The 15,095-nt window shown below is 37.6% G+C and overlaps 1 protein-coding gene across 1 annotated transcript in view; it reads right to left on the reverse strand.

The window, feature by feature from the left end:
* PCMTD2 (protein-L-isoaspartate (D-aspartate) O-methyltransferase domain containing 2) overlaps positions 1–15,095 on the reverse strand; it is a 32,426-nt gene that overhangs the window by 11,803 nt on the left and 5,528 nt on the right. The window contains exons 3-4 of the mRNA XM_053709938.1: positions 6,306–6,408; positions 358–529 (exon numbers count right to left, since the gene is read on the reverse strand). Coding sequence (XP_053565913.1) covers positions 358–529; positions 6,306–6,408 — 275 coding nt within the window. The remainder of the gene's footprint in view (positions 1–357; positions 530–6,305; positions 6,409–15,095) is intronic.

A 15,095-nucleotide genomic window follows, 5' to 3' on the forward strand; every position in this document is an offset into this window, starting at 1 on the left:
CAAGGGAGATGAGATCCATATTTCTTTTCCCAGCTAGATCATACAATTTAAATTGTCTAATTTACTTCATTCTCTTGGTATCCTTTGTTGAAGGAGCAGTAATGCACTAGAGAAAGCTAGTTGAAAGCCAATGACAAGAGGCATATATGTGCTGCCACCAATTAGCAGCTTCTTAGTCTACCTAGGTATACTTTCAACAAATTGATACAAAGAGAATAACATAAATCAGATAATAGAAATGAATTGGAATGCTCCATCGGAATGATGAAATAAAAAAAATGATGTTTCATGTCCCTTGAAGGAGGATGCTGGGCCCCAGGGAACAAGTAAAATAGGACCACCTGCAACTTAGGTTACCTTTTCCTCTAACGGCATGACTAGGATACCGCCAACTTTCAGAAGGTTTTTCATGTATTCTTCATGTTCTTTTTGCACCCCCGCCCCACAGTACACTCTGTCATAAGAGGAGGAGTCCAGAGAAATATCTAAACAGTTACCAGCAATAAAGCAAGGCTCACAGAACTCAAATCTGCAAGAAAAAGGAGGGAAACAAAATACATGAAAGTGCAAAATCATAATATTCAAGTGTTGGATATAGTTAAGGAATAATGCAACAACAACAAGTTTCACCTCTACAAAAGGGGTTAAAAATAGCTGCTTTAATGCACTTTAAGGACCTAGCTGCCCACATCAGGTGAGCCAATGACAAGAGCTCCCAGTAGTGCATTTCTGCTCCTGAGCCTACCTAAGAATGCAGCAGTGAAGTAACAGAGTTTACAAATTATTGAATGGCAACATATGTAAGTGATGCTGTAATGTTCTAATACACACCCATGTGGTACCTCATGCATCCTCTACAATATATAAGGCCAACTGGCACCCCTGCACTTTGGTGGCCCCCATAAAGTGAAGAACCAACAATATGTGCCATTGTTTTTGTGGCCCCAGGAAAAAGTGGAACTAATAATGTATGCTTAGCAATAGGGCTGGGCGATATGGGCATGTGTAAAAATGTCACCAGTCCATTAAAGGAACAGATTTTTTTTTTTCATAATTCAGATAAATCATATACATTTTAAACAACTTTCCAATTCCTCAACTATCAAATTTGCTCTGTTCTTTTGGTATCCATTGTTAAAGAAGCAGCAGTGCACTACTGGGAGCCAGCTGAACACATCTGGTAAACCAATGACAAGAGACATATGTGCAGCCACCAATCAGCAACTAGTTCTCAGCAGTGCTTTGATGCTCCTTAATCAACTTAGGTATTTTTTTTCAATAAAGGATGGCAAACAAAACAAAGAACAAAGCAGATTAGACAATAGAAGTAAATAGGAAAGTAGTTTAAAACTGCATGCTCCGATTCATAAAAAAGGAAATGTATGCTTGCCTGATAAATGTATTTCTTCTACGATACGACGAGTCCACGGATTTCATCCTTACTTGTGGGATATTATCCTCCTGCTAACAGGAAGTGGCAAAGAGCACCACAGCAGAGCTGTATATATAGCTCCTCCCTTCCCCTCCACCCCCAGTCATTCGACCGAAGGTTTAGGAAGAGAAAGGAAAAGCTAAAAGGTGCAGAGGTGACTGAAGTTGTAAAAATAAAACAAAATATAATCTGTCTTAAAAATGACTGGGAGGGCCGTGGACTCGTCGTATTGTAGAAGAAATCAATTTATCAGGCAAGCATAAATTTCCTTTTCTTCTACAAGATACAAGTCCACGGATTTTATCCTTACTTGTGGGATACAATACCAAAGCTACAGGACACGGATGAAAGGGAGGGACAAGACAGAGACCTAAACGGAAGGCACCACTGCTTGAAGAACTTTTCTCCCAAAAACAGCCTCAGAAGAAGCAAAAGTATCAAATTTGGAAAAAGTATGAAGGGACGATCAAGTCGCAGCCTTACAAATCTGTTCAACAGAAGCATCGTTTTTAAAGGCCCATGTGGAAGCCACAGCCCTAGTAGAATGAGTCATAATTCTTTCAGGAGGCTGCTGTCCAGCAGTCTCATATGCCAGGCGGATGATACTCCTCAGCCAAAAAGAAAGAGGTAGCCGTAGCTTTCTGACCCCTACACTTTCCAGAATAAACAATGAATAATGAAGACGATTGACGGAAATCCTTAGTCGCCTGCAAGTAAAACTTCAAGGCACGGACCACGTCCAGGTTATGTAACAGACGCTCCTTCTTAGAAGGATTAGGACACAAGGAAGGAACAACAATTTCCTGATTAATATTCTTATTTGAAACAACCTTAGGAAGAAATCCAGGTTTGGTACGTAAAACCACCTTATCAGAATGAAATATAAGATAAGGCGAATCACATTGTAACGCTGAAAGCTCAGAAACTTTCCAAGATAACAATTTAATATCTATGGATTGCATTGGGTTCAAACAGAACCCCTTGAAGAACTCGAAGAACTAAATTCAAACTCCAGGGAGGAGTAATTGGTCTAAATACAGGCTTAATTCTAGTTAGAGCTTGACAAAAAGACTGAACATCTGGCACATCTGCCAAACATTTGAGAAGCAAAATTGACAAAGCAGAAATTTGTCCCTTTAAGGAACTTGCCGATAACCCTTTCTCCAATCCTTCTTGCATAAAAGACAGAATCCTGGGAATCCTAATTTTACTCCATGAGTAACCCTTGGATTCACACCAATAAAGATATTTACGCCATATCTTATGATAGATTTTTCTAGTGACAGGCTTTCGAGCCTGTATCAAAGTATCAATGACCGAATCAGAGAATCCTCGCTTAGATAGAATCAAGCGTTCAATCTCCAAGCAGTCAGCTGCAGAGAAATTAGATTTGTATGTTGGAAAGGACCTTTAATGAGAAGGTCCTGTCTCAAAGGAAGTTTCCACAGTGGCAGAGAGGACATGTCCACTAAATCTGCATACCAAGTCCTGCGTGGCCACGCAGGCACTATCAGGATTACTGAAGCTCTCTCCTGTTTGATTCGAGCAATCACGCGTGGAAGGAGAGGAAACGGTGGAAACACATAAGCTAGGCTGAACGACCAAGGCACTGCCAAGGCATCTATCAGTTCAGCCTGGGGATCCCTTGACCTGGATCCGTAACGTGGAAGCTTGGCATTCTGACGAGATGCCATCAGATCCAGTTACGGTCTGCCCCATTTGCGTTAGAAATATTCTCATGTCTACCGAGTCTCAGAGGTCATATATTGACCCTCCTGGATCATTGGTAAGATTATTCGTATAGTCTCCATCTTGAACGATGGGACTCTGAGAAACTTGAGATCTAAAAACGGGTCTGAAAGTTCCCTCTTTGGGAACCACGAAAAAATTTGAGTAAAACCCCTGTCCCTGTTCCAGTTTTGGAATGGGATAAATTACTCCAATGGTAAAGGTCTTTTAGACAGCGTAAGAACGCCTCTTTTAATCTGGTCTACAGATAATCGTGAAATATGAAATCTCCCTCTTGGGAGAAAATCCTTGAATTTGAGTTGATACCCGTGGGTCACGATTTCCAGCGCCCAGGGGTCATGAACATCTCTTGCCTGAGCAAAGAAAGAGTCTGCCCCCTACTAGATCCGGTCCCGGATCGGGGGCCGCCCCTTCATGCTGTCTTTGTAGCAGCAGCAGGCTTCTTGGATTGTGTACCTTTATTCCAAGCCTGGTTGGGTCTCCAGACTGACTTAGATTGAGCAAAATTCCCTTCCTGCTTTGTGGAGGAAGAGGAAGCAGAGGGTCGTCCTTTAAAATTTCAAAAAGGAACGAAAATTATTTTGTTTACCCCTCATCTTTAAAGGTCTTGCCTTTAAAGGGAATAGCTAAAAGTTTAGTTTTTGATGACCCATCAGCAGACCAAGATTTGAGCCATAACGCTCTACGCGGTAAAATAGCAAATCCTGCATTGTTTGCCGCTAATTTAGCAATTTGAAAAGCGGCATCAGTAATAAAAGAATTAGCTAGCTTGAGAGCCTTAATTCTATCCAAAATGTCATCTAATGGAGTCTCAACCTTCAGAGACTCTTCTAGAGCCTCAAACCAAAAAGCTGCTGCAGTAGTTACTGGAACAATGCAAGCTGTAGGTTGTAACAGGAAACCCTGATGAATAAATAATTTCTTTAGAAGACCCTCTAACTTTTTATCCATAGGGTCTTTGAAAGCACAACTGTCCTCAATGGGTATAGTTGTACGCTTAGCCAGGGTAGATATAGCTCCCTCCACCTTAGGAACCGTTTGCCACGAGTCCCGAATGGTGTCTGATATGGGAAACATTTTCTTAAAATGAGGAGGGGGAGAAAACGGTATACCTGGTCTATCCCATTCCTTTTTTATAATTTCCGAAATTCTTTTAGGAACCGGAAAAAAATATCAGTGTAAGTAGGCACCTCTAGATATTTGTCCATCTTACACAATTTCTCTGGTGGTATCACAATAGCGTCACAATCATCCAGAGTCGCTAAAACCTCCCGAAGTAACAGGCGGAGGTGTTCAAGCTTAAATTTAAAGGACATAACGTCCGAATCTGTCTGAGGTAACACATTCCCTGAGTCTGAAAGCAATTCCCTGACCTCCAACTCAGAGCACTGTGAAGGTACATCGAAAATAGCCAATAAAGCATCAGAGGATTCAGTATTCACATTAATACCTGACCTACTGCGTTTACCCTGTAACACTGGTAACTTAGATAATACCTCTGTAAGGGTAGTTGACATAACTGCAGCCATATCCTGCAGAGTAAAGGAATTAGACGCACTAGAGGTACTTGGCGTTGCTTGTGTGCGTTAAAGGTTGTGACACTTGGGGAGAATTGGATGGCATATACTGATTCTCTTCAGACTGAGAATCATCCTTAGGCACACTTTCTTGACCTAAAATATGCTTTTTACAATGTAAGGCCCTATAAGTACAAGAGGTACACAATGTAAGAGGGGGTTCCACAATATCTTCTAAACACATATTCCTTAATTTCAGACATGTTGAACAGACTAGTAATAACCACAAAAGTTGTTAAACACTTTATTTATTGCTTTAAACAAATTGAGAAACGTGTACTGCGCCTTTAAGAAATAAAAAAAAAGCGCACAATTTTTCAAAAAATGCTTCAAAAACGTTAATTTGCTATAAAAATTAACTGTAGCTCATTAATGGCTCCAAAAATTATTGCACCCCAAGAGTAAGGGGAGAAATTAACCTCTAAAAAGGAACTTAAATCACAAAAATGTAAAATTTTACAAAAAATACCCCCTGCACCTCTCCACAGCTCTGCTGTGGCGCCTACCTGCCCCCAGGGTACTTTAAAATGACTCTCCAACGATACGGATAAGAGAACCACTGTCTAGGATCAACCGGAGTTAATGCTTGCTGCTTCTCAGCCAGAAGGAAGTGCGCATCTGAGCGTGCAAAATTAAGCCCCGCCCATCATGCCGATGCTCAAGTAGGCCTAAAACAACCGCATGGTGAAGCGGTTCTAAGCAAAAACTAAGTTGAACATTTAAACCCCAAACAACACACCAGTATTGACAAACCGGTTATTTAGTGCAACAACAAAAGCCGATAAACAGTTCCTGCCTCTCCCAGTGTCTCATATAATGCCAAAGCCCATTATAATGATTGCCCAATATGTCAACAGAAAAAATAAAACATAGGTCTCCCAGTAACACCCCTTTGTTTAACAGGTCTACTACTTACCCCATTCCCTTGCAGGGAAATAAATGCCAGCCAGTCCTGATATATCAAGTCTCCTCAGAAATAAAGGGCTGCACATACCTCAATGCTGCTTGTAGCATGAAACCGTTCTCCACACTGAAGATGTCTCTTGTATTACCTTCAGAAGCTCTGTGGGAACTAACATGGATCTTAGTTACAGCTACTAAGATCATCAACCTCAGGGCAGAAATCTTCTTCCATATCCCCCTGAGGAAAATATTACTCACCGGTACCATTTAAAATTAAAAACTTCTTGATTGACGAAACTAAAACTAACACCTCACTTTACCTCTTCCTAGTATAACACAGGTAAAGAGCATGACTGGGGGTGGAGGGGAAGGGAGGAGCTATATATACACACAGCTCTGCTGTTGTGCTCTTTGCCACTTCCTGTTAGCAGGAGGATAATATCCCACAAGGATGAAATCCGTGGACTCGTATCTTGTAGAAGAAATAAATATTTTGGGTTCTAGATCACTTTAATTATTTACATAAATGTTTGCATTCTTACATAAATGTTGAATCCCATGGTTAGTGTGCAAGGTGAGTACAAAAGTTATGTCCCCTCAATAACCACAGTCACATCCCTGTGGTTTAAGTCACACACACTTACCTGTCAAAGCCGTCGCTGGTGCGGACAAACTGATCCAGCTTTTGTTTTGCATATTCTATCACATCTGCATGAAGTTCCACACCGTGGTTAACACCAAAGGGCCCTATAAATAAAAGCTGCATTTAAGGAACTTCAAAATCATAGCAAAATGTAATATATAAATGTAGTCAAATTAACTCAAAATCCCCCCACCCCCCCTGACCACAGCAGCATGCACCATACTTCCCTGCTCTATAACCTCTCATATGGTTTATAAAGGATTTAAGAATGAACATGAGATCAGTCATACAATGTATACGATTGGATGCAAGTTCAAGTTGACTTTATTTTGTTTCAAATGGTTACTGAAGACATTTTAAGAATGAGAAAGAAGTGTTCCAAGCTTTGCTGTTCATTAGGAGGAAATATGTATATTTGTTATTAATTTACAGAAAAAAAACAAAAATCCCTCCTTCCAGCAGTAATTTAGAAAATAATATGACTGCAAGAGATTGATAACGTAATGAGAAAACTGAAAAATAAGAGTGACAAGTGCCAAAAAATTGTGGTGGCGAAAAAAAAAAAAAAGCCAACAGTGACAGAGCAGATAAATGGGAATGTTGTCAGTAGATATTAGTCAGCAATATGTGATCATAGCAGGAGAGGTATTAGATGCAGTTTTAAACCGATAAATTAAATCTTCAACAAAATGTTTAACCCCTTAAGGACAGGGAATTTAAGCGAAAAGCTTGCACAAAAAGACAAGAGCATTTTTAGCTATCACTCCAATTAAAAACAGAAATAGAGCCTTTGTTTTTTTTAAAGGGACACTGAACCCAAATGTTTTTCTTTCGTGATTCAGATAGGAGTAAAATTAGAAAGTTGCTTAAAATTGCATGCTCTATTATCAAATTTTCTTCATTCCCTTGGTATCTTTATTTGAAGTTTAGATGCCGGCCCATTTTCTGTGAACAACCTGGGTTGTTCTTGCCGATTGGTGGATATATTCACAGACCAATAAACAAGTGCTGTCCAGGGTCTGAACCAAAAATTGTCTGACTTCTTAGCTTAGATGCCTTCTTTTTCAAATAAAGAAAGCAAGAGAAAAAAAAAAAATGAGTAAATTAGAAAGTTGCTTAAAATTGCATGCTCTATCTGAATCTTGAAAGAAAAAAAAAAATTGGGTTCAATGTCCCTTTAATTTACCTATTAACCCCTTGAGTACAAACGATGGCTCTGAGCCATCGCAGAGTTTCCCGCTCTGGTGCTAACGACTCAGAGCCGTCGCTAGCACTCTCCCACCTTGAGGGAGATCTAGGGTCTCCCACCCGCTCCTACCCCGGCAATCGTGCCTGTATAGTGACAGGCATAGCCGGGACTTCACGTTTTGCGTGGTGACATCACGCGCAATGACGTCACCGTGCAACTTCATTAAAAATGTACATGGCATGCTGTTTAGACGCATATATCTCAGGCATCTAAGCAGCTACAGACCCCCAAGACCCACCGTTGGAAAGGTAATCGCCTAACCTGTAAGTCTTGGGATCTAGAAAAAAAAAAAAAAATTTAAGAAAATAAAAAATGTAAAAAAAATAAATTAAAAAAGTCACCTTAGTAATTGATCTAGGCCCAATTTGGTATATTTCATGCCACCACTTCACCGCATAATGTGATCATTTTTTTTTTTTTTATTTTTTTTTTTATTTTTTTTTTTACTACAAACTTTGGGGTTTACAAAACATGTATGCAGTTATAACAGGTATGGTTGTAAAAGCTTCTCTGGGATCCCCTTTGTTCAGAAATAGCAGACATACATGACTTTGCAATTGCACTTTCATAATTATAAGGCTGCTAATTGCAGCTGCGCACAATACTTCTAAAATTGCAGGCAGTAAATGGGTTAATCTGGTAGCTAAAGTTAAAAGGACAGTTTACTCAAAAAATGTCTACCTTTTAATTTGATCCCAATGATCACACTCCCAGTGGGTTATAGAAGAAATAAGGTAATAAAATGTTAATTTTCCATTGTTCTCTCCAAGTATTGGTGATCGGTTTATGGACAGATATAAGATAAAGAAGCATGTATGTGTACACAATGTGATAAAGTAATGAGATACGATTATACCTACAAGCTCAACCCATTTTATTAGATTGTGGCTTCAAAACAAAAAATCAGCAAATTCATATACACAAATAAGGCTTAAAAAAGCAATTCTCATACATTTTATACTCTGCAGCTGGTATAAAAAGTAATTGGAAACACATTAAAGGGAAAAACAATTGTATAGTATACTGTGCCTTTAAAGGGACAGTATACACTCATTTTTATATAACTGCATGTAATAGACAATACTATAAAGAATACGATGCACAGATACTGATATAAAAATCCAGTATAAAACTGTTTAAAAACTTACTTATAAGCTGTCAGTTTGGCTCTGTTGAAAAGGTAGCTGGAAAGCCCACTGCAAGTGGCAAATAAGATACTCCCCCCTCCCCCTTCTTTTACATATGAAAAGACCCTTTACACAAACAGGAGCAAGCTGGAGAAGTTAGCTGACAGTATTCACATAAAACTTTGGGGCTTGGTTAGGAGTCTGAAAATCAGAGCAATGCTATTTAAAAATAAGAAAAATTATACATTTATTTAAAAAAAAAAAAAACTTTATGGGCTATATAAATAGATCATCTACAAAACATTTATTCAAAGAAAAAAATGAGTGTATAATGTCCCTTTAAGTTTATCTGTAGTGTAGAGATTACCCTCCCAGCTGACACCACCTACCCCCCATTCCTACCTGATCCCTTTAAAACAGCTCTCCCCCCCCCCCCCTTCAACCCCCAATGGTCACCACCATCTTAGGAAGATTAAGAAGTTAAGGCAATTTCTTTTTTGGATTTTATTTTCTGCAATGTAGAATCCCCCTTAGCCTCCAACCTCACTGATCCCTCCCATACAGTTCTCTAACCCTCCCCCCTCTAACTAGTGTCCGCCATCTTAGGTAATGACAGCTGTCTGCCAGTACCCAGTTTTAAGATATATATTTTATAAAAAGGGACATAAAACAGGTTGAGATCTGTGCATATCCTAAAAGGGCTAATTAATTAAAAATAGTTTGCATTAAAAAATTGTTGGCAAATATTTTAGAATAATTTTCAAAAATAAGCAAAATAAATTACATAGCTAAACTGCCTGGAGCAGCCAACTCCACCCACCCTTATCAGTGTTTAGACACAGGCATTGAATTTCAACCAAGTTTACAGCTTCTAGCAGATTATCGCTATGCATTTTTGCATTCTACCAAAACAATAAATATAGATACAGCCATAGAAGGAAGTGTGTGTGGCTTTACAATTCAGAAAATAAAAAGAAAGGGTTAATGGTGAGGCACTGCAGAATAAATTTACAGGTAAAGTACATATTATATTTTGTCTCTATCCCAACTTGTTTTATGTCCCTAAAATTTTCTGTAATGCAGCACCACTCTCACCCTCCCAACCTCTTAGCGATCGATTAGTAGGGCCTCGCTCCAATAACATTTTCTGTAGTACAGTGGATCCTTCCCTCTCACCAATAAACGCCCAGTCACAGTGTAGCAGTCCCGCCCACTCCTGCCCCACCCCAGCGATGGGCCATCCACATGCCTCCCTCCTGACCCTCCCACACCACCAACGCACGCTACCACTGCAACCTGATGCAGAGAGAGAGTGCGAGAGTGAGCGCGAGAGAGAGAGCGAGAGAGAGAGCGAGAGAGACACACAGTGTCCCTCTTTGCATTGCTAATCTCCTGCACTATTATTTCAGCCCCAAAAAAAGGACAGAAAGGAAGTTTGTTAGCACTGTGTTGCTTTTAGCACGTATATTGCCTACCATCTGCATTGGATTTAATGGAGAATAATTTGTGCTACTAACAAATTGCACATTGAAAATATCATAATACGCCCTCTTTTGCTCACAAAAGTAATATTTCCATCTCATATTTGGCTTGGTGGCAAGACTGATTTAAGGCAAAGTTGACTGAGCTGTACCTTTTTTAAAGGGACACTGAACCCAAATTTTTTCTTTTGCGATTCATATAGAGCATGCAATTTTAAAGGGACAGTCTACACCAGAATTTTTATTGTTTTAAAAGATAGATAATCCCTTTATTACCCATTCCCTAGTTTTGCATAACCAACACAGTTATAATAATATACTTTTAACCTCTGTAATTATCTTGTATCTAAGCCTCTGCAAACTGCACCTTTATTTCAGTTCTTTTGACAGACCTGCAGTTTAGCCAATCAGTGCCTGCTCCCAGATAACTTCACGTGCACGAGCACAGTGTTATCTATATAAAATACGTAAACTAACACCCTCTAGTGGTGAAAAACTGTTAAAATGCATTCTGAAAAGGAGGTGGCCTTCAAGGTCTAAGAAATTAGCATATGAACCTCCTAGGTTAAGCTTTCAACTAAGAATACCAAGAGAACAGAGCAAAATTGGTGATAAAAGTAAATTAGAAAATTGTTTAAAAATTACATGCTCTACCTGAATCATGAAAGTTTATTTTGCCCTAGACTGTCCCTTTAAGCAACTTTCTAATTTACTCCTATTATCAATTTTTCTTCGTTCTCTTGGTATCTTTATTTGAAATGCAAGAATATAAGTTTAGATGCTGGCCCATTATTGGTGAACAACCTGAGTTGTTCTTGCCGATTGGTGGATAAATTCACCCACCAATAAACAAGTGCTGTCCCGAGTGCTGAACCAAAAAATATATTAGATGCCTTCTTTTTCAAATAAAGATAGCAAGAACAAAGAAAAATTGATAATAGGAGTAAATTAGAAAGTTGCTTAAAATTGCATGGTCTATCTGAATCACAAAAGAAAAAAATTTGGGTTCAGTGTCCCTTTAAGAATTTAATTCCAAGACTTCACAGCTTGTATTATGGAAAATATTCTGATGTTGGTTATGTTGTTTGCTGATGCTGCATTCAGAAGTCATTCAAATATATACACCAAAACCAGCTACCTAAAACATATAAGCTTATTAGCAATGCTTAATTAACAAATAAAAATGGTGCCCTTAAGAGGGACAGTCTACACCTTAGTCATGTTAAAGTGAAAGTCAATCCTAGCATTTTACAAACAAACTAGGATTGACTATTGAAACAAATAAAGGGGACTTTCCTTCATGACGTATAAGATACTTCATGTAGAAAGCTCCTTTGTTTCAATCGATCAACATTCTTAGCTTCTACAGCAGCCCACGACTAAAAAAAAAAAAAAAAAAAAAAAAAAAAAAAAAGTGTGCTAAGAGGTAACGTTTTCACCTCTTAGCCAATAGCCGTGTGGTAAATCCGGCTCCCATGGGTGCCAAGCCAGATTTTCCGCACGCTATTGGCTAAGAGGTGAATACGTCACCTCTTAGCAAAAAGTTGATTCATGTGGGCCAGCATAACTTTGTAATAGAAACATTACTATATGCACTAATTTAACCCTTTCAGATATGGATTTAAAAAAATAAAAGGGTACACATACTTTTTTTTAAATGGCAAAGATTACATTTATGGCATTTGCTTATTTAAAGTTTACCATCACTTTAATTTGCAAACAGCCTCCTGCACCCTTTTCTATATCATGCAGCAGGAACAGTAAAAAAAAAAAAAAAAAAGTCATTTTAAAAAGGAATATGGTTTCTGCCCACTGATGACCTGATCTGAGCTACATTTGGGCACTCTGCTGAATTCAACTGGTGAGGCTTCTGGGATTGGAGGCCATATGCAGCTCGGATAATGATGTCAGTGGGCAGAGTTTGGTGGCCATTTCAAAGTGGCCAGAAACAATATTCATTGTAAAATAACTTTTTTATAAAAAGGGGTTCAGAAACTATTTGAAGCTTAATCTAAGGTAAGACAGAGGCAACCAAGGTGTAGACTGTCCCTTTTATAAAACGGGCATAATATATTTGCTGACTCAATACAGATAGAACCTTAAAAAAGGGAAATGAAACCCAATTTTGTTCTTTCAGGATTCAGATAGAGCATACAATTTGAAACAACAATCTAAATTTACTTCTAATAACATTTTCTTTGTCCTCAAATTTTGTTGAAAAGCTGGGATGCAAGCTCAGGAGTGTGCACATTTCTGGAGCACTACATGGCTACAGTTTTGCAAGAATGTTATCCATTTGCAAGAGCATTAGATACTAGAATGAAAGTGTGTGTTCTGTCTGAAGCACAAAAGAAACATTTTGTTTCCTTTTAACCAAAATTTCATCATGCGCACAGCCACCTTCACATTTTTTTGGGTGCAACACCATTGATAAATCTTCCCCTATAGAAACTAAAACTTTACACTTATTTCTTGAACATTTAAACAACTAATTGAATTAACGTCTCAGAGTCATCTTTGCTTTAAATACATCACTGTATTTAGCCCTTATTTACTGTTACTGGCACCATTAAATAGGGAACTGAGCACTGTAACATTGTTTATCCGCTCACTACTAACTTTCCCTAAAACTCAGCAGTAAAGATTGGATAGGAACAGTCTTTAACCCCTACAACTTTATTTCTTCAATATAACTTTATAAAAAAAAAAGGAACAAACAAAAACAAATGATTGTCTCTTCCTCTTGGCTCCTGGTCAATAACTAAGTACCAATCTAGGAGGTTGAAGCAAACAGACAGCTCAGGGCATTACCTAAATGTGCTTTTGAAGGAATTTTAGACCTCTTAAAGGGACATGAAACCAACATTTTTTTCTTTCATGACTCAGAGAGAGCATGTGATTTTAAACAACTTTCCAGTTTACTTCTATGATCTAATTTGCAGTGTTGTCCTGGTATCCCTGGTTGAAATTGACATGTAGGTAGCCACATGAGCTGATGATTGGTGGCTGCACATATAGGCCTTGTGTTATTGGCTCACCCAATGCGTTAAAGGGACACTCAGGTTAAATTAAATTTTCATGATTCAGATACAGCATGTAATTTTAAACAACTTTCCAATTTACTTCCATTAAAAAAAATGTGCACATTCTTTTATATTTACACTTTTTGAGTCACCAGATCCTACTGAGCATGTGCAAGAATTCACAGACTATACGTATATACATTTGTTATTGGCTGATTGCTATCACATGGTACAAGGGGAGTGGAAATATACATAACTTTGAAATTTGTTATAAAAAAAAATCTACTACTCATTTGAAGTTCAGACTAAGTGTTATTGCAATGTCTTGTTATCTTGCATTTGTTGATTATGCAAATCTAATGTGTTGACTGGTCCAATCCCAAGTGCATTGCTGCTTTTTCAACAAAGAATACCAAAAGAATGAAGCAAATTAGATAAGAGAAATACATTTGAAAGTTTTTTTTTTTTTTTTTTAAATGCATGCTCTAGCTAAATCAAGAAAGAACAATTTGGGGTTTAATGTCCCTTTAATATTACACAATCCTGACTCTTTTTCAGCCTTTTCAAAGAAAAGACTCAAAGGTTTAAATTTAAATGGAGCGTGTCTTCTATTGCCTGAAGGTGACTAATAAAGTGAACAAGGAAGGCCATTTATTTAAATTAAAAAAAAGTTTTGGAGTATGTGAAGTTAATTTTTTGTCCATCCTCTGAGGGTGGAGTTCTCATTTAGCATTTATAGGCAGAAAGGTCCCCATTGTATATGTGAAAGAGCAGTAATCATCTATGTTAAAGGGAAATTACATAATTGTATCTAGAATTTATTCAAAGCAATGATAAGTGAGAAGTGTGTTATATATATATATATATATATATATATATATATATATATCACACACACACACACCCATACATACAAATGTATGTTTAATTTTGCGAATTGTTTAAATATTATGCAAATGGATTTGTGGAATATTATGTTAAAGTGACTTAAAGGCTTTCCGCTCAGCTATTGTTTGCACAGTTCAGTGATTGGACACTATTGCCAGTTTTAGATCTGTTCCCCAACAAACCACAGCAAAAGAGAGATCAGGGGAAACCTAGGTTTCAATGTGTCAGCGCTCATTTACAGAAAGGCTGGGAAATTGTAACACCAACGATTTTCAGAGTTAATACACACAAAAAAAGGCAAAATAGACAATGAAAAAATAGTGCAACGTTTTTTGTTACCCACAAACATTTTATATTATTTTTGTATGCAAAATGGTAAGCTAAAAGTTGACTGGACAAGCTTTATAAAAAAAAAATAAAAAAAAAAAAAAAAAAAATTATCGCTTCTCAAACAGCTGTACTGGAAGACAAGTCTTACAGCACAATCTGTAATGAATCTGAAGAAATGAAACAAGTGTCATAATTATTAAAGAAAAAATGCTTCATGGACAGGTATTATAATTAGACAGGCACCCACGGGGTGTTAAATATCAACTTAGCAAATATTTTGTTTATTGTAGTGATAAACAAGCCTTATACACTGCTACAACAGAAAAGTAAAAAGTATTTATTTACTGTTCCTTTAAGTTAAAATAACCTAAATATTATATTTGAAATGCAAAAGTGGAACATTTTAAATAGGTTTCAAAGCATTTTTGCATTATACATACATTTCCAAAAAAGCCTCTGAAAAGTTAACCCATCTTAAAAAGGAATATGAAACAGTGATCTTTAAGTTAAAAAAAAAGGTTAAGGGAAAGTAAACATAAAAATAAATAGATTGTAATAAAAACAGCCACAACTTACTTGTTTTCCTGCAAAATAAGCACTTCTTAGTGTAGCCACTGCCTTTAGTGGGATAAAGGAGCTGACATTACAGAAGTTCTACTGTCATATGATTTTTGCAGCATATGTCTTCTACTG

The sequence above is a fragment of the Bombina bombina genome, chromosome 1 (assembly GCF_027579735.1).
Source record: "Bombina bombina isolate aBomBom1 chromosome 1, aBomBom1.pri, whole genome shotgun sequence".
Taxonomy (NCBI): Eukaryota; Metazoa; Chordata; class Amphibia; order Anura; family Bombinatoridae; genus Bombina; species Bombina bombina.